This window comes from Acipenser ruthenus, chromosome 1, assembly GCF_902713425.1.
Source record: "Acipenser ruthenus chromosome 1, fAciRut3.2 maternal haplotype, whole genome shotgun sequence".
Classification (NCBI taxonomy): Eukaryota; Metazoa; Chordata; class Actinopteri; order Acipenseriformes; family Acipenseridae; genus Acipenser; species Acipenser ruthenus.
This window is the reverse complement of record NC_081189.1, coordinates 105,130,329-105,151,748: the sequence shown is the minus strand read 5'-3', so window position 1 is coordinate 105,151,748 and position 21,420 is coordinate 105,130,329. Positions and strand designations below refer to the sequence as shown.

Genomic DNA, 21,420 nt, shown 5'->3' with positions numbered 1-21,420 from the left:
TTCAATTATTAAAAAAAAAATTAAATTATTAAAGACTGTGCTGAGCAAACAAGGACTGACATTTGGACTTGATGGGGGAGCACTTTAGAGTGCATAATCATCCCATTAGACCCATATGTAGAGGTTGCTAAGTGGCATCTACTAACTGAAATGTACTGTGCTGCTGTATCTGTAATTTTTATAATACTACGTGGATATACACTACCAGTCACTGACCTTTTCCATAGCATTATCACGCCCCAAATTAAACATTCTATAGCGAACTAAACTACTATATTTCATTAACTGGTTCATGCCAAAAACCAATCATTGATGGAAAACAAGAAAGAGGAGAAATAGGCACCAAAAGCACTTGGAAAATATCCACCTTCTATATTAAAATCCAGTAACTTGCTCTTGTAAAATGCCTCCAGGGCCATACATTACAATAGAGTACATGACAAGGGGAGACTTGAACCCATAAACACAGGATCCAAAGACAAATGTTCAGTCAGGTTTGAGACAACTGGTTAATGTGCCTCTAAGCTGTGGTTCACTCTCTTGTTGTAACTTGGAAATGACAGAACAATAGAAGCAAATCTAGCAAGCAGGGCAATTGGGGTTCTATCAAACTTCAACACCCCAAATAATCTATATTTGTTCTTCTGTGAAGAGAATAATGATGATTATAATGTATTTTTGTACAAGGTAATTACCTACACCTTAAATATCAGGCGAGGATAAAATGATTACGTGATAAAGGTTAGGACTATAAGAAACAGTTTATTAAAAACATTTTATCATATTGAGGGAAGCGATTCAAAGCTACACAAAGTTGTGTGAGGACACATTAGTTTATCTGTCTGGCAACAGCATTAGATACTGTACGTAAGTGAATAACAATCCAATTACATCCTGTCCTTGGTATCAGAATAATGTATCATCAAACCAAATAGGGAAAGATTAATAGGGTCTGGTGGCAAAAGACATTACATATTTGAATACTAGGGAAAATAATACAGTAATTACTGTTGCCAATAGGACAGCCCTGAAGTACAAGTTGCAAACCTGTATTTTATATAAATAAGCATGTTTTGTAAGAGTTGTTAACAGTAAACTGAAGGGGACATTATATATAAGTATGTGGGTGTGAAATAATGTAACTTTTCAATCAACAAAGGGTTTTAGGATAAAGTAACTGGGAATATGAAAGCTCAAAACTGGGCTGTTTTTAGTGTGAGGCTTAGGGATCTGACCCAACAATAAAGTGTGTTTCCCTACAGTAAATTTGGTCAAATGCCATATTAATGAAGTTTTATAATTATGAACCATCTATAAAATGTATAGTTACCCTTGTGATGGGTGGGGTGGAATTGTAAATTACATAAAATGTAACGCAAAGGAGGAAGGGGTATCCAATCAAGAAAACGACTGGGGCAGAGATAACATACAGGTGCAGAAGGGAAATCAACTGGGTATAGTTTATGAGTGTGTATTCTCTGTTTCAGAAATAGTACTGTCAAATTGGGATCACTTATGTATATGACAAGATATCATTTAAGAAAAATGATTTCATATCCTCACTGGGAAATAATCCTCATTTTAGCCATTGCAGTTACCTTGCCTACCTGTATTTCAAACCTACCTCCATTAAACGGGTGGCTACATAATCTCACAAGATTTCAGCTTCCCAAGGAGATCAAAACCCTTGTCTTCAAACACAAGGAATAGTTGGGCATGTATTCAGGACCCTTGTCTTCAAAAACACAGAATAGTTGGGCATGTATTCAGGACCCTTGTCTTCAAACACACGGAATAGTTGGGCATGGATTCAGGACATGTCCCACGATGTGTGGAAGTTTGATTAAATAGCTCCATGTAATACAAGCTTTGATTTACGTTTTGATATCATCCAAACATGACTAGAAAAGAAAGGAACGGTTCAGCATATAATGAAAAATCAACAGTTTCAAATCAAATAATTGTATTGCATCAACTGCTGAGGGTGACAAGTTAAGATTAATTGTGTACAATACCGCCTTAGGACATGAGAAATACTGTTTATATTAACCAGTGTGCTGGAAAATTAAAGACCTACTGAATGGAGAATTTAAAATGAACACTTTTTCCAATTTCTTTTTCTGTCTTTTCATAATGCTAGGCCCACCATTTTTAGCCTCCGGAAAGAACTTGGTACAAAACTGTAATATTATTATTTTTGTTGTCAGGCACAGCAGGAATCTTTTTAATCAGAGACAGCCTGTCCGCACCTGCAGAGTTACAAATGCAGGGAGGTTTTCCTGAGCGTTATTCCGTGTTTCTGTACCTTCTGGGTGTGCAGTAACTTGGAAAGCAAAATGTCACAAATTCAGTGGCAAATGACTGTTTGCTGGCTCTTAGAGACACAGTGTAGACTAATGATACAGGCGTTGTTAGCCATCATTTACTGTTTTACCACTTCTAACTTTCGTCAATTACTGTCTGTCGTTTCTGTAATAGGTAAGTGCTACTGTTTTTTTTTAAATTTAGTAATCTATTTTTTGTTATGTGACTGAGGTTGTTTAATACAGAAGCAGCAAATACTCACAGTTGTGAACAAATCAGAAAAAAATAAAGTCCATAAGTTATATCCTTATGGACTTTTCCACTGTTCAACGGAAACATTAAATCAAACTTTCCCAAAAACGCAGTCATTATGTGTCCATCTATACAGTGTATATGAAAGTGTGAATAGAGCCACAAAACAGAAATCAGTGCTGTATTTCTGGACTGAATCCCCTTAGCAAGGGCAAATTCTAATTATTTTAGGACAGATTGTACTTGAAGATGGGACAATGATGTGGCACTGCTGCTGTAAAATGCACTTTCACTCTGTGGGAAGGGTACAGTCACAGCCAGCAATCAAATTCACATTTACTGGAGTTAGACTGCAGCTACAGTTTCATTCTAGTGATCTTAAAATGAATGTAGAATGAATTGACATTGACGAAGGCTCTATAAATAAACCACAATACACTGGAAGATAGTTCCACTCTGCCAAACATGGATAGCCCTAAGATAACCTCTGAAACTAATTTCAAGGCACTTAACGGTACAGTATGTGTCACAGTCCCATGACTAAAATGTATTTGGTACAATATGAAGGCATGTTGAGGGAGCTGAGCCTATATGGTAGAATTAATTAAAGTCTTTCAAATCCTAAATGGCGAGATGATGATCAAAGGACGCTGTTGGAAATTGAGTGGAGAAAAACACAGAGGGCAGGAGATACTGAGTGTGTATGGAATGGTAACCAAGCCCAGCCATGCTGTTGCTGCCATCCAAAACTTTATCCAAAACTTCAAAACAGTCAATCACAAATACAAGGTAAAACCAGTATGGCCTCCTCGTGTTCGTAATTGTTCTTATCATTTTAAAGTCTCAGTGTGACTTAATGGTCTTTAACACACTTAAGGAATACATCTGAGCCTGCTTTCAAGAGAAAGATCAAAGCATTGGCTTCAACAATGGTCAAACAGACTTTGCCAGCTGTAAAAAAAAAAAAAAAAAACCTTTGAGAGATATCTCATGCTGCACCATATAAAATATTTTAAGCATAGTGTACAGTATGTTCTTTTTTTATAGTTTGCTTGTTACAAGTACTGTAAAGTATTCAGTGATTCAAACTGTGGTTACACTATGAAATGCAGGTACATTTGATTTGATCTTCCAGTGTCAAACAGTAACACTAAGATAATCTTTATTTTGAAGATAAAAGAGGCCCTAAAGATCTGTCTGGAGGGCAGTAAATATTTACAGTATCAGTAGGATCAAAACTCTACAGATGTTCATTTGAAAGACGGCCTCTCCCCCACTCTAAGTTTTATATTAAACTGGTCTTACGGACATGACTCATTTCAGATGTGCCATATTGGCACTTAAAAGCAGATGAGAATGGCATTTTGGTGGACACCTGTGTAACTAAAGCCCCTTTCACACTGGCATGCTCTACCCAGGTCGGAACCTCAATGTCATGCGGGTCGGCTACGCGATTTCACACTGCTTTTAATAAAGCAGGGTTAACCTGGGTGACAGACGCAAGTAAACAATGCGCATGTCAATGCCCTGGAAGCAGCATGTTACAGCCACTTCCATCAAAGCCCAAATGTTGATTACAGCAAATGTTTCTTCATCCCTGCTGCAATCTGGCTCATGGTGTGTCTGAAGCAACAAAAATATGGATAAACAGAATAAACCAAAATGTTCCTTGCGGAAGTGAAACCTTCACGCAAGACGTGGCTGTTTGTTATTTCGTCAGCCGTCATGCATTTTGTCTCGCTCAACCCAGGTCAAAGTGTGTCAACCCACATCCTGTGGTGGGTCGTTGGGACCCGGGTCAACCCGGGTATGACCCAGGTACGTGGTTTCACACTATGCGGGATTGTGACCCGGCTAGCCAGAACCTGGGTAGAAGTGCCAGTGTGAAAGGGGCTTAATATCCAACCACGAATGGAAGGAAGTGAAGCACAGCTGTATTCACCTTTAGCACCTTGCTGTTTCTACCTCACCCACCTTTGGTTTAGGATACCTTAGCCAGCTCTTTGATGAAGCTTTTTAATGCTCTATCCAGTAGTTTTTAATGATCTATCCAACTATTTAACACCCATGAAACATCAATGATGGTAGCTCCTGTTTTTTTTTTAAGTTTTAGGTTTTAATAATATTATTTAAATCTCTTTATTTTTTAGTTGGGCAGGGTGAAAAGTATACATTTTCACACACTATATATAAATTGGGTCTTTGCAGATGAAGTGTATCAAGTTCTAGGAAGCTGTGTGCATGCAATAGAGGTGTTACTCATGCCAAGTGGTTACAAATTGATGTGTCTTTATTGGGGGATGACCTAGACAAATAGCCTAAATATGATTGTAAAGCTTTTTTCAAGGGCTTTTGGTTCACATACAGCAACCCCCCTTAGTCACAGCTGGAAGGACACACTTGTAATATATAAACTTACTCTGACTTATGATAATACTGCAAGAGCCCTGCAGTTGCTTAAACATTTTTGTAAAATATAACAATAAACATTCAAAGTAATTAAAAGAAGACCTGAGCATACATGCCTTAGGACACAATAGGATGGATTCTCAAATTTCCCTTTTTAAGTTTAAAATTCCTGTTCATTTTAGTTAAATATCACAGTTCAATGGAGATGCATAAATAAATGGAATTTAATAGTTTATGAAAAATATTATGAAACAGATATAAATACATAGCATTGTTTTTTTATCTTACTAAATTAAATAAGTCATGGCTAATCGTTATAGAGGAAAATGGGGCCTAATATATTTTTAAAGAGTTTGGTGGTCTCACCTACAAGCCCTCTGTGGATCATTAAACTTTACACTTTGGCTCAACTGACACACTTTTGCAGACCAAGACTGGATGAAGGAACAGCTCATTCATTCTCCATAGAGGATGGCCCTTCAAGTGCAGGCCTGAGACAATGTGGGCATTTTAACTATATTTGCCACTGCTTATATTAATCATACTCTGAAAACATTGACAGGAATTTCATAAGCAAGAAAATCCATCTCAATTCATTAATAAAACTGGCTTTGCATTCCCAGGTGTTTAGTCTTTGGTTCAGTTCCCTGTGCTTGGCTTACATTTCATGTAGTACTAAACAACTTCGCAGTAATATTTAAATGCCAAAACACTGATACAATTTACGCAGCTACTTCAGAGAATGCAGGACTAGCTCTGGCTCTTTTCAGCTTTCACTAAGCACTTGTGAAATACTTGTCTGCAGCCGAAAGCATGAAATATCCTGAACCCAAAAGAGGAGACCGTTTGAGCTTCTGTTATTTCCTTTACCTCTCAATTTCTATTTTCCTGATCACTGCACTAAAAAAAGTCAGATTTTAACCTCCTTCCTTTACTCTGCGGTTGAAGGGATTACATTATAAAGGGATTATACTTCAGGCTCACATTTGTAATTTATACTCAACATCTAGCACACTACACATACAGATATGCCTGTACTAACAGTGTTTAGCACCTACTCTATGATAAAGGAAAAATATGCACACTAATCTGCTTTAAACTGGGATTACTTTTATAGCAGCCTAAAGCAAATTAATTCTACAGATCCCTCTTCTACATTAAACAATAATATCATTATAGAATAAAGCAGATGGTGCATTCTAGCAGTACTGAATGAATCTGAAAGATAGCTGTTGAGAAAATGATTTTAAAAAAACTGCAACTAAGAACTTGTTTTAAATATATATATATTTTTTTAAATGGATAGTATTGGGTAAAAAAGCATAAACTATAATAAGATATAACTGGTCTTTGTTAAAAAAAAAAAGGTTTTAAGAATATCCTTTCAGTCCTTGCCAATGGCACACCTAGCACATCTCGTCACAACCCAGTGTAATTAAATTCAATCTTAAAGGTTTTTCTCTCTTCAGCAAGACAGGCTCCCTCAATTCTTAATCACAGATGTTTCACTGTTTTCTTTTGTTCTTTATCTCCTCTGGTGTTTTCTTACATCTTGTTTCAGGAGCAATGGTTGCTCTCTAGATCCTGCATTTGTTAAACATCCAATTGAAATATTTCTCGAGATTTCATGGGGCTTTCCCATTTTCCCGGGCGGCAGAGCATTATAGCTGGGAGCACTTTTTTCTTTTTAATAAATTTAGTCGTTGCCAATTATTTTTATTATTTTCTCCCAATTTGGAATCGCCAATTATTTTATTATGCTCAGCTCACCGCTACCACCACTGCGCTGACTCGGGAGGGCAAAGATGAACACACGCTGTCCTCCGAAGCGTGTGCCGTCAGCCGACTGCTTTTTTTCACACTGCGGACTCACCGTGCAGCCACCCAAGAGGTACAGCGTCGGAGGACAACGTAGCTCTCGGGCAGTTTACAGGAAAGCCGGCAGGCGCCCGGCCAGACTACAGGGGTCGCTGGTCCGCGGTGAGCCAAGGACACCCTGGCTGACCTAACCCTCCCTCAGCCAATTGAGCGCCGCCTCCTGGAAGCTCCCGTCCACGGTCGGCAAAGGAATAGCCTGGACTCGAACTTGCGACATCCAGACTATAGAGCACATCCTGCACTCCACGTGGAGCGCCTTTACTGGATGTGCCACTTGGGAGCCCTGTAGGGAGCACTTTTAACGGAAGAATAATCTTGCATTACCTTAAATAATATAATTCTGGTAAATTACCGTGCTTATTTAGGTATTTTACGATTTGACTGGGGAAAGATAACGTAGGTTTATTAGAACTTCCTAAAACTTCCTTTTTAGCTTAATGATTTAGCTTATTGCTTTATTTAAATTGTTTTCTTTATGTTAAGTTTTCAGGGCATTTTATTAATGCAAGTACATTTTTGTTTTTCGCTGTTCTACATTTTTTGAATGCAATTGATCATTTTGACCATTTTTTTTTACACAACAGTACTCACACACGTTTGGTCACCATCATAACTGTTGCATGAAACCGCAGTGTAATAACCCAGCACTTAGGCATGTGTATGTCAGCTGACAAGTGTCCATCTGATTTCCCATCATGCCTTTCTTCTTAAAGGCATACAGCCTCTACACATGAAACCTCAATATCTTTCACAAGCACCTGGGTACATAATGTTTATGATATCACAACAAAAGAAATACACTTTTTTTTTGGTGCATATATATAGCTATTATGTACAATATATCACCTTACAGTACAATAATACGACAAAAAATGGACTGAATGCTTGATAATACCCGAAAATAATCTTAATATTTTTTAATAAAGTTGCCGGCTTATTTTGAAAACCCTGCATTCATTGTCACTATTTTTGCTTTGAAAATAATCCCTTATTTTTTTAGCAGTCATTTTAACGTTTTAATCTCTCGAAGTGCTTAACACAGAAAACCCGCCCCTTCAACTCTCTGATTGGTTAAATGTTGAGTCAAGACGTAACACAGCTGTTATGTGGTTCCAAGATTTTTTTTTTCACCCCAAAACGCACAAGTGATCTAGTCTGCTAGAAGCACAATCAATCTTTATTGTTAAAGGCACAGTAGCATCTGCAAGACGGATCGGGTATTTTCAGCCGGGCGACAACAGACACTTTGCCGGGCAGCCCGCCCTGCTGAAAAAGCCTGGGGAGAACCCTGTATGCATATAATTATTTATTTCTTAGCAGACACCCTTGCTCAAGGGTACAGCAGCAGTGTCCCCCCACCTGAGATTGAACCCACAACCCTCTGGTCAAGAGTCCAGAGCCCTAACCACTACTCCACACTGCTGCCCTCTCAGAAGTAAAATAAATATGATATTCTTTTTTTCAGACAACATTTATACCTTTGTTTTTTATGCATATCTTTTTGGTACAGTTTTTTTTTTTTTTTTTTTTTGCTTTTATAAATGATAGTATACAAATTAATTTGAACATGATAACTTCTGGATATATTTAAAGCAATGCTTGTTTTCCCTGCAGTAATACAACTTGTATTAAAGATTAAGAAACTGTAAATGTTAAGTAATGTAAGGCTCTGTCTCTTTCTCTCACTTGTCTACTTTTAGCAGGAACTAATGAAGGTGAAAGTGTGTATTACTGCTAATTAAGCTGCTAAGATTAACATGTCTGCATTTCTAGGTATTAATAAATTCGCACAAAGTAACAACCTTTCACATCGTGAGATGTAGGTGGGTGGGGCTGCGTAAGACACTCACTGTGAACAAGTGTATCAGCTCTAAAACGCTATTCTGTATAGCTGTCTTCAAGTAAGTATCGTAAATGAACGTCACATTAATCGGATTGTCTTATAAATCCAAGATTCACTTCCAAATGCTGTGGTGTGACATGATTCCATATTCATACATTTATCACAATATTTTATTTTCAAAATTCTATGGATTATCCTCTTATAAAGTCACATTGTAACCGCTGGGTCATGGAGACATTTTGTTATATAAATATATAAATACCACAGACTTCCATGTTACACTTCACCTTAAAAAAAACCTAGAGGGATTAGAGTTGGTTAAAGCTAGCCAATACTTCAAACTCAGCATAGAAGCCAGAGGACAGAGTAATTAAGTAATTTCAATTTGGAAATTAAATGGACTTAGTACATTTTTATGTTTAAGTACTGTATGTTAAGTTTGCTGTACAGAAGTAAATGTTAATAAATTTAAATAAACAGCAATGCATTGTAACTTTATATTAAGAAAGAATACTGCATGGTTTGTTAATTCCCAAAGAAAAAAGCATGATGTTTATATTTGTGTGGTGTTTTTTGTATTATTGGTAGACAGAAATACATTTCTTGCCAATTGTTATTGAACTCCTGATAATGTCAGTGGTATTAAGCAGGTTTCACTGTATACAAAACATGATAAGTAGAAGCAATCTTTGAGCTCCGTGCGTGTAGACTGCAGGTGAAACTAGCTGCAGGCCCAGTTTGATATTGGAAGGAGATTATGTGTTTTTTTTCTGGTGCAGGGGGAAACAAGGCCAGTGCTAATGAGTATTTGAAATTGTATTAATTAGGACTTAGCTTCTTTGCAGGTATTAAAGCTGTATTTTCATACCTTTCATACATTCAAGACTAGTGTTAAATTACACGTAGTTCAGACAGATATGTTTTTAAATAAAATAACTATTGACACCTGAGGCTGGGCATACTGCAGAGATTTACGTCCCACAACACCCCAGATCTAATATCAAATTCAAAACTTTACATTATTTTCTGTCTTCAAGACCTGTATGAGAAAAAACAAATGATAAAACATAAACAAAGCTCTTATAGAAAGAAAGGGTTGTTTTTGGATTGAATGTACTCTGGTGGTATCGTATACAAGGGTTGCATTTGGAAACCAGAGACTTTTTTCAATTATAGTTTAAGTGACCTTGAAAAATATCCCTGTTCAAAATGGCAGACTGCGAGTCCAGTCTGAAAGATAACTCCACTCAACACAGCAGACAATTTATTATTTTTTTTCTTTTTAACTCACGTCTGAACCAAACAATGTTATTCCACACCATATAAAGATAATGTGCATTACATGACTGAATTGTTTACCTGGCATGGCGAATCCAAGAGTTTTATGACAATATAATTTAAACACCTGTACAAAAAACCTCCATGAAATACTGGAAGAAGCCCGTCATTATTGAGACCACTTCAAAGTGTTTTGTTTGGAGGTCTATGGCATACAGTACACTATATAGTGTATGTTTTCTGTTGCTCTTCAAATGCAAATATTTTTACTTGACATGTCTAGTTTGGTGTCCCAGGCGTCTTGCTTCTTTAGCGGATCTTTATAATCTGGACGGGGCGTATCATACAGTTGAGGGCATTTTTGCACCCTGAAAAACAGTCTTTCATTCATCATCTCTCACTGTACATAGTCCAGATAACGACACACAACAACACTTCAGTTGATTGGTCTAGATGGAGATTTGCCGCGCGGTATTATCAAAACATCGCTCTGGTTTCTATCCTGCGTGGTTTTCCGTCGTGCCGCTTTTCCATTCTGCACTCAGTGCAATTGCACCCATTCAAAACAATAGATTCTATTTTTTTTGCCACACGGTTTACTGCTTTCCGCTACTGCGCCCAGTGTAATCAGACGTTAATTAAATTCTGTGATTGAAATATTTCCTACTGTCTATTAAATTACCTAATTTTCCTATCTGGGAATGGCTCCAAGATCAGCACTCTCTTTGTTAGCAAATATGTAGGCTCAGCAAGCTTCTTTCTCTAGAAACACCTTTGTCTTCTTCATCACATCTTAAAGCCACGGCATGCTTACTGTACGCTGCCATCTGCAAAAGACAAAATCGGAATACTCTCCGAAAAAGCTAGTTATTCAGTTTTCTCACTTAGGTAGTCCCATATGCGCTAGAAAAAACATAAATTGACATGCCGGTTATGTATTATTTCCAAACTTAATGTCACTTGGATGAGTCTAGTGTATGCTCACTGAACAATAATTAGAGAAGGCTGGAAGGATAAAATATGCTCCAGCTGAGATGACTGTGGATTTCTTTCCCCGATGTGAATATTAGAGTGCAGCCGTGGATATTATTGGTACTTCATAAACAGGACTTGCATAATGTACCTGGCAGGTCCCCACTTCAAACACCAACTTTAATAGCCAGGGTCCTAAAGGACAGGAGTCTCACTACTGAACAGTATCCAAAGTAGTTCTGTCCCTAAATGTATTCTCTCATGTTTTTTTTTTACAGGTCAAATGGGAAAATAAAGTTTCTAAAGAACAACACGCACTCTAGCACGCACCTGCCGATTCTTCCTGAGCAACATACGAAGAATCTGACCCTTCCTCACCAACTACGCCACGCAACTTCTCGTCCAGGCCCTGGTACTCTCCCGCCTAGACTACTGCAACTCCCTCCTGGCCGGCCTCCCTGTGTCCGCCACCCATCCACTCCAACTCATCCAGAACTCCACTGCTCGCCTGGTGTTCTCTCTGCCTCGCTTCTCCCACACTACTCCACAGCTCCGCTCACTCCATTGGCTCCCGATCACAGCTCGCATCCAGTTCAAGACTTTTGTACTCGCCTTGACCAGACTGCACCCAGCTACCTCCAGACCCTCATCTCTCCCTACACCCCCACCCGACCTCTCCACTCCGCCTGTACTAGAAGACTGGCTGTATCTCCTCTACGCTCCCCTGCCTCCAGAGCCCGCTCCTTCTCCACCCTCGCCACGCAGTGGTGGAACGACCTTCCTACGGATGTCAGGACTGCCCAGTCCCTGACCACCTTCCAGAGCCTCTTCAAGACACACCTGTTCAGACAACACCTGTAAAACTCAACTCTTCCCTTCTGGACAATAGCGCACTCTGCCTTTAATGCACTTTAACTTGCACTTATCTGCTCCCTATTTTACTATATTTAATCCTGCACTTAATCCAATCTGTAGTATTTTGTATTTCACTTGCACTCGTATCTAACCCTGATGTAACTATCAACACTGTTATCTGCTCTTGAACTGCCCCGATATCAAATCGTACTGTGTTCTGTATTTGCTGTTATTAGGACTGAAGTCATTGTATTTTTTATCTTGCTCTTAATTGTACTGTAATTCTTGATATGTATTTTATTTTGTATACAACTGTAAGTCACCCTGGGTAAGGGCATCTGCTAAGAAATAAATAATAATAACAATAATAACAAGCACAGTTTCTAAGTCCTCTAATGTCAAACAGGGACAACAAACAGGTTTATGGTTGTGGTATAATCATAAGTTGACAGTTCAGTTTAAATAAGCATTCACTCTTGATTACAATCATCCTCTTCAAGCCATCAGTCCCAATCCTCTATCCATCAAAATGACATGGCTGAAAACATTAGGAATGAGAGGCACACTGTCAGCTCCACACAAACAAGGTTTCTATTTTTAGTCATCATTTGTGACCACTATATTGTCAGTGTGTGTGTGCGTGTGTGTGTGTGTGTGGTGGTAGTGGTGGTGGGGGAAGGGGGGACCAGAGGCAGGTTCAGGGATAAAGGGGGTTCTCATTTGGTTCAGTTCTATATGTAGGCCATGGTGATGGGGTAAATTACGTTTAGTTACCAACACCAGAACTGCATTTGATGCATCGATCTACAGTTACAGTAAACATGTATTCATATGCAAATAAAATGGAGTTTCTGCAAATCACTGTGCAGCAATTGTGAAGTCATCGAGGAGCACATTCATTGGAGAATTACATACTCAAAGGGGTATAGTGTGTTAGAACTGTACTATTGAATTCACTATCAGATGGGGTCTTAAACTATTAATATAAGGGGATAATTAAAAAAAAAATCCCCAACTAAAAAGGCAACAGAACACAAAACACATATCCAGTGCCAAAAATGCATAATAAATGTCAATTTAAGATAGGAAACATTTCTAAACCCTTTTCTCAACACAGCTATTCTCAAACACCACTAAAAGCGCCACCTGCTAACAAAGGCAGCCAGATAGCATTTGGGAGGTAACAGACTGTCACCCTTGATCCACAGCTTGTCCACAGTACTGGTCATCCATTGAAGAATACAGGATTTTCTTTTCTGTCAACCACAAGGGGGCAGCCACACTGACATTCAGATGTTTGTGCTTATCTGGACATGTTAACTGCAACCACACGAACGGAGAGGCTATACAGGCCCATTAAGAATACCTTGAAAACATTTGCCACTGTTGCCAAGTAAATGCTTTTTAAAGTAAGGCCTTTTGAGGTGAAAGATACAGACCTATTCAAAGAAATATAATTTTTTATATTTTGCAGACAGTTTAATGCAATTTTCACAGCTTTTTTCTGTTTACTTACAGGGATACATTTAATCAACTTCAATATATATATTTTTATGGTTGAGGGAAAAAAAAGGTTACAAGAAATAGATGTCTACAATTATTATTTTCAACAATTTTTTTACAAAACTCCAAAAATGCTAATTCAAAAGTATTCATACCCTGACAAGGAAAATGAAATTAATAGCTAGTTGAAGCATTTTAGCAATAATAACCTCTGTTAAATGGTTAGGTTATTTGTCAATGAGCTTTTGGCATGATTCTTTAGTGATTTTTGACCATTCTTCAATGCAAAATTGTTCCAGTTCATTCAAATTCTGAGGACTTTTCTTGTGCACAGCCTTCTTCAACTCAGACCAAAGATTCTCAATCGGATTTACATCGGGACTTTGACTGGGCCATTCCAGAACCTTGATTTTATTCTTCTTTAACCGATTTAAACCAAGTTTCGTAGCGGAGGGTTTCAGATGATTGGCCAATATCTTTTGATATACAATGGAATCCATTTTACCGTGTAGTGGAACTAAATTTCCTGTGCCATTAGAGGAAAATCAGCCCCATAGAAGGATATTACCACCTCCATGCTTGAGTGTAGGTATGATGTTCTTTTCTTTGTACGCCTCACCAGACTTTCCCTAAACGTAATGACTATCAGCGTGACCAAATACCTTGATTTTTGTTTCATCACTTCACAAAACCTTTGACCAGAACTCAGATCCATCATTCAAATGCCATTTTGCAAACTTTAAGCGACTGTCCTTGTGATGTTTTCCTAAGCTTTTTCCTTGGCCTAAGACCATTGAGACCTTCACCATGCAATACTCGACCTATGGTTGAAATGGAAACCCCAGTCCCACTTGCAGCCAATTCACTTTGAATATCTTTGGCAGTCAATCTCAGATTGTTATTAACCTTCCTCACAATTCTTCTACTTCTTTTTGGTGAAAGAACCTTCTTTCTTCCAGACCGAGGGAGCGTTGTGACAGTACCATGAGTCATATACTTCTTGATAATAGAAACAATAGTTGAAATTGGGATACTCAAATGCTTATAAATCTTCTTGTATCCTTCTCCAACTTTATGACAATAAATCATTTTCTGCCTAAGGTCTTCAGATAGCTCTTTACTTTTTCCCATATTGCCTTATTGGTAATGACAGCAATCATCCTATGCCTAACCCTTTTATACTCTCTAAGAATATTCACCTACAATCCAGCATGTTCTAATAAGTAGACATCTATTTTTGTAACTTTTATTCCTCATCCACAAAAGCAAAACTTTTGCTACAAAAGATTTTTCCTAAAATTATTTGTTTTCGAAAAATTTCTAGAAATTATAAATTTCCATTGGGGTATGTAAACTTTTGACTACAACTATATATTGCATGTGTTCATTGTAACAGGGCATGTTTTAAGAAGTATTTATTGTACTCAAGATAAAGGCCGACTGAAATGACAAAACCTCAGCTTTCACTGGGGCTCTGCTCTATTCAGTCATTCTATTCTGTGAAAGGTGCTGGATTGACAGCACAGGGAACTGACATCTTATGCTTAGACAAAGCACAGCTGCTGTGCAGCACTGGCAGTAGCAATGTTACATTTCCCCACACTGCCCCAGTAGAATGTGCCTCAACTCTGTCCTGGGAGGGCTGTCGTCTCAGGGGATGAGACAGTAGTCTCCAAGACCACCACAATTTTGAGACTGCCAGCAAATGTTCCCATTAGTCTCAGTGATAGCATGAACACATTTCTACTGGGAAATGCACTGTAACCTCCTGCCCAATTTTAAAGCAGGGTGGGCAGCACATTACACAGAGCTGAACTGACTTGTGTTCTGCCTAATCCACAAATATAAATTCCACTTCAGTAACTGAAATATGACATCCCATCATATAGGTGTACTGTGCCACTATGTATTTATGGTTATTTTTAGTTGCCACATGTTATGTGTAAATCAATGAATTTATTTCTCAAGTCCATGAAACTGCAATGAATTGAGTGCATCACAACAGGCTGATTAAACACTTAAAATTATTTAAAGTCTGTTTTATTAAGTGAGCCATTGCCAGAGAAGCCTTTGTAAAAGGAGATTTATGACCGCATGGAAAATGTTCAAGGAGCTAGTCTTGAGACAGGGATGAGCTGTGGACAGATTCCGTTTCTGTTATTTCTCAGGCCAACTTCCATATGACAGTCTGTCTCATATAGACACTGACGTCAGTTTAGGGTTAACAATATACAGTGCAGTGAAAAAGTATTTGCCCCTGTCTGATTTTCTGCATTTTTGCACATTTTTCACATTGTATTTGGTCAGATTTTTTTGTGGGTTTTAGTAGTATATAGAGGGAGTCTGAGAGAAAAAAAATGAAAGTTTGGTGCTTCTTTCATTTGTCTGGTGTGCAAGGTAATCAAACATGCAATCTTCAGGTGTGAAAAAGTTATTGCCCCCCCTAGTTAACTCAACCCAATTAAAGGGATAATTAGGGTCAGCTGTTTGAGTACTTTGGTTACCAACCAGGCCTGATTTGGGCCAGCCCTGCCCAATATAAATCTGACTAACTTTGGCCCTTACCATCAGAGTGAAGTTGTCAGCACACAGGTTCTAGAGGCACATCATGCCACAAACAAAAGAAATTCCTGAAGAGTTGTTGATGCCTATCAGTCTGGAAAGGGTTACAAAGCCATTTCTAAGGCTCTGGGGCTCCACCTAACCACAGTCAGAGCCATATTGTCCAAATGGAGAAATTTGGGACAGTAGTAAATCTTCCCAGGAGTGGCCGCCCTGCCAAAATCTCTCTAAGAGCAAGGCGTAAAATTGTCTAGGAAGTCACAAAGAACCCTAGAACAACATCCAGGGATCTGTAGGTCTCTCTCGCCTCGGCTAAGGTCAGTGTTCATGACTCCACCATCAGAAAGACACTGGGCACAAATGGGATTCATGGCAGAGTAGCAAGGCGGAAACCATTGCTCACTAAGAATAACATGAATGCTCGTCTCAAGTTTGCCAAAAAGCACCTGGATGATCCTCAACAGTTCTGGAACAATGTTTCGTAGACAGATGAGTCAAAAGTGGAAATTTTTGGCCGACATGGGTCCTGTTCTGTCTGGCGAAAACCAAACACTGCATTCCACAGTAAGAACCTCATACCAATAGTCAAGCATGGTGGTGGTAGTGTCATGGTTTGGGGATGCTTTGCTGCATCAGGACCTGGACACCTTGCCATCATTGAAGGAACCATGAATTCTGCCCTGTATCAGAGAATCCTACAGGAGAATGTCAGGCCATCCGTCCGTGAGCTGAAGCTGAAGCGTAGCTGCAAGCAAGACAATGAACCGAAACACACAAGCAAGTCTACATCAGAATGGTTGAAGAACAAGAAATTTAAAGTTTTGGAATGGCCTAGTCAAAGTCCAGACCTAAACCCCATTGAGATGTTGTGGCAGAAAACCTGAAACGAGCAGTTCATGCTCGAAAACCCATAAATGTCACTAAGTTGAAGCAGTTCTACATGGAGGAGTGGGCCAAAATTCCTCCACAGCGCTGTGAGAGACTAATCAATAACTACAGGAAGCGTTTGGTTGCAGTTATTGCTGCTAAAGGTGGCGTAACCAGTTCTTGAGTTTAAGGGAGCAATTACTTTTTCACACTGGGGCTTTGGGTGTTGCATGACTTTCTTTAATAAATAAATTAAATATGTATCAACATTTTGTGTTATTTGTTCACTCAGGGTCCCTTTTATCTAATATTAGGTTTTGGTTGAAGATCTGATAACAGTGTCAAAAATATGCAAAAATGCAAAAATGCAGACAGGGGGCAAATATTTTTTCACTGCACTGTACCATTGTAGATGCTTATACTGCACTTTATATGAGAGGATTTCTTTCTAAGCTTACACCATTCAATTTATAATGTGTTATAAATTAATTTATAATGTGTTATATGAAACACTGACCTTTTTTATTTTTTTTATTTTACCAAGGACTTTGTAAAGGAAGTATCAAGCTTCAATAGTAGAATCATTAATGATATAAATGCAATACATTGTTTGCAAACTATCCAGAATTATTCATTTAAAACACTGAATAAGTAAACCCCATGGTAACCGTAAATTAAATACGTTTATTCTGCCGAAACTTTTAATTAAAGGCTAGGGCAATCTCTTCCTGAAACGTCAACGGGCTTCAGCATTACCTGCAGAGTAATGTAAAACGACGTGACTGGCAGCTGCCAAAATTAAGATAACGGATGAAAATGTCAGGAAAACCAAATCATTTCCCTTTTCTGATATAAATGCCTGCGTTTGCTCTTTTTTCATTTGTTCGATATTACCACCAAACTAGCAACGTATTGTTTCTTAAGTGTCACCGTAATTCGTATGCACATAACAACCACTGGCGTAGCTAGGGAGGTGGCTTTAGGTGTTTGAACCCCACCCCCCAAAATGAATTACTAAACTACATGGGATAATAAAAAAAAAATATTAGCAATGTACAAAAATCTCATTCCATCACCATTTTTTTTTATTATGTCTCAATCCTAAATTTCTAGGTGATGCTAAACTTTTGGCCATAGCTGTAGGTCAATACGATGTGTGACACTTAATTGGTTTTATGGTGAGTATATTTATAAATAAAAAATGAACAAAAACACTTAACAAGTCACTCAGGACTGATTAGTTGTATAACAGCATGTTGCTTGGGATTAATGATATACTGTATTAATGTAGGTACCGTATTAGATTGGGAATTATAGGGACCCTGGGCTGGAAGCTATTTCTACAGTGTGCAATATTTATTAATGAGGTCAGGATTCTATTAGGCACATCAATGGTTGAAATATTTCCCAAATGGCCATGTATCCAATGTTTTTGAGCAGTGTGTAAGCACTGGAGTATCTCCTATTGCCCCAAATTGGCGATAAAGCAACAGGTGCCTCTTTTGCAGCACTCAAACTACATAACAAGTGCACAAGATCAACCTATTGTTCATATTTGAATATATCCATTCAACCTGACATGACAGTGCTGTGAAAACACAGATGCCAAACGTTTTGTTTTGTGTGTTGCAGTGAAACCATGGAAAACATCATTATTTGGAAGAACAAGGTGCACAGCGATGTACATACAGGCAAAGCCAGGTGTGCTCCCGCATGATATAATGCCTTTTTAAAATTACAAATTCTGGATTTGATAACTAACTTACACACTTACATCATTAACTGATGTTTTTAAAAATAATATTCTCGGATTTTAAAAAGGTAAATAATGTTGATTTCGTGAACAAATTAACTTAAGAATTAAGTTTTCACGTTTACTCTTCTGTTACGTTTTTATTTCTGGATAACATATATGGAGCTGAAAGCTTAAAGGGGGTGCCAACCCCATATTGCGCTGCCCAGTACGTGATGTTTCTGCCAAGTAAGTGGTGTTTATATTTATTGACAAAATCCTTAAAGGAACAGTGTATGCAAAATATTGAGACGTAGTGTAATGTAATGGTGACTAGCAGTGTCTGTCAAAAAAGGAAAATCGATACCGGTGTCAAATCCACTTTTGGTACCTATCAAATTTTCCTACTTTGCCTATTGCGCATACCCAGACTATTTTTGCCCTGCACTGCGCATGCCCATCAAAAACTGCTACCTATTTTTTTTTTTTTTTTGGATGAGAAAGTACTGTTTAGTAAAGTTACATTTGATTCCACATGTAATAATTAGTTTTATATTAAATACGTACAGCTATTGTAAACTGTACTATTGCGTCAGATACATTTTTTAAATAAAAACGCAAAAGATAAAAAGGCAACTATAAGCTGACTAGATTTTTTGTTTTACATTGAAGCTAGCGTTTTCTTGGCACTATAAATAACCCTTATTATTATTATTATTATTATTATTATTATTATTATTATTATTATTATTATTATTATTATTGGTAGGAAAGCGTGCATGTACGGTTGCTATTGTGTTCTGTGTGTTTTACCCTTCGTCTGTACCATGATATGGACCGATACATCGTCTAAATATATATTTACGTTTTCTCTGGTAGCATTTAAAAAAAAAAAAAGTATCAATTACAATGGAAGACAAATTTACATTCATTTGCAATTACATTTCGTTTAAAACGTGTATATCTACAGATTATATTTTGGTACAGGTATTAGATTTTGAGTAGGTGGCAGATTTTGACAAGGCAGCAAACTTTGATACTTATACGTGTCATATTTTGCTACAGGTAACAAATTTTAATGAAGTATCAAAAGTTGACGTTACCCGTACTGTATGAATTTGCAATATTTCAATAAAATATCTAGAAACTTGACACGGGGCAAATGTAAAAATACAGATGTTACTTACACTGCTGTTCTCCCCGGTCCAGTGCACCATTGCCTGATTATGTGTCGCGTCTCCTCTCAACACGAACGAGCTGCTCAGCAGGGCGACTTTATCTTGGGATTGTGCTCTCCTGAAGCGCGCGGCTCCCGTACGAGCAAGATCTCCATCGACAGCAATGCTTCTTCCAAGCACACCGCCGCTGCTGTCAAGAAACCGATCCCCGCCAGTTCGTTTTAAAAAACCGCTGTCACTCTTCACGGGTCCCACCAATGACATCCACACGGAAGCCAACACGAAGCCAAAGTAAACGTTAATGGAGAGGGTCCCTTTTAGAAAAAGAGATGCCCCACTTCTTTGCGCCATGATAGCGCTTTATCTGATACAGACAGAGACTGTGATGTGAATGGGAGATAGATAGCTCTACTGTAAGAAGAGAAGCAGGGAGGAGGGATTGTAACCAGAGAGAGGGTTTACATTGGAAACAAAGTGGTCATTTTCATGAGCTGGATAACGCGGAACTGAAATTACAGACACATTCTGCCACCTGGCGGGAAATCTGTGCCATTGAAGATTTGTACAGTATTATCATGTAGTCTACAGTCCAACAGTGATCATTTCAAAAGTAATAATATTTCATAAAGTATTTTAAAATAAGATCACGTAATTTCTACCAAATACCGACACAAATACTTTCCTTGAATGGGAGTTAAGTGGTCGAGTTATTTTTGATTCCTCAATAATTATAGCTTAAAATACAAATAAGATAATACCTGACAGTCTGTATAAGATGCATTAAAATGTATTCTGCTTTTTTTTTTTTTTTCAGCACCACAACATTTAAGACTAGGGTGTTAATCAAGACACACGTTTAAATAGTTTTTGCAAAGTGAAGCTCGTAATATACTGTATTATGGTAACTGATTGCTAGTTCCATTTTCAGACTTCTAATAACCCAATTATTAGCAATTAGGCAGTTTTAATAATTATGTTATGCTCTCTAATGTTTCGTTTGTATCCAAGAGGAGCTGATTGACAGAGTTATTTTGTCTACAAGTCATAGCCTTAATACTTTCGGTGCCTGGTTGTCAGTAAGATTTGAGCTAGATCTTGATTTTTAAATATAAGTAGACTTCTCAAAATTGTTTAGCCTAAATCTGTCAATAAATGACTAGAGAGAGTGTGTCATTTCATGCATTATGATTCATACCATTAATTAAGAGTGGAAATAATGTTATTTCGGGATGTTTAGCTTGGCATCTGATGTGTAAGTTATCCACGATAGGTACACTGAAGTCATTAATTGTGTTGCCACCAGCACGGGTCACAATTGTTTCCCCACAATTCCATGGTATAACTTGTACTATAGTGAACACTTTTCTGCCCATGACTGTGCTGACTTAGAGTAGCAAGTCGGATTCTGGCTCAGCATCATTGGTTCATTATGAATTATTAAACTACAAGACCTGCCTGTGACGGTTTAACCTTGCATACAAATCCATGGAAATAAGAATTTAAAACAAACTCTGAATGTACTGTAAAAACCTTGACTTTGCAACCTCACTCTGAATGTAAACAGCAGCCAATTTAAAACAAATTACCATCTTTGCTGTGTTGTGACCTTGGGATTACACCCAACAGAAATGAGAGCTGGTGCTCATTTTATTTTATTTTTTTTATTTTTTCCCTGCGGCCTATATGCCTGTTGTTACATTAAGAAACACATTAGTACAATAGAAATGAATCCTCTGGTTGATCAAAATAGTCTCAAAAGCCCTGCATAAATGTTTTTTTTATTTTAA

The 21,420-nt window shown here is 37.9% G+C and overlaps 1 protein-coding gene across 2 annotated transcripts in view; it reads right to left on the bottom strand.

Moving 5' to 3' along the window:
• Positions 1 to 20,054, bottom strand: part of LOC117421367 (VPS10 domain-containing receptor SorCS2-like) — a 304,868-nt gene extending 284,814 nt beyond the window's left edge. For both annotated transcript variants that reach the window (XM_034035673.3, XM_034035674.3), the window contains exon 1: positions 19,643 to 20,054. In XM_034035673.3, the coding sequence (XP_033891564.2) occupies positions 19,643 to 19,984 (342 nt within the window). In that variant the 5' untranslated portion in view covers positions 19,985 to 20,054. The remainder of the gene's footprint in view (positions 1 to 19,642) is intronic.
• Positions 20,055 to 21,420: the final 1,366 nt, after the last annotated feature.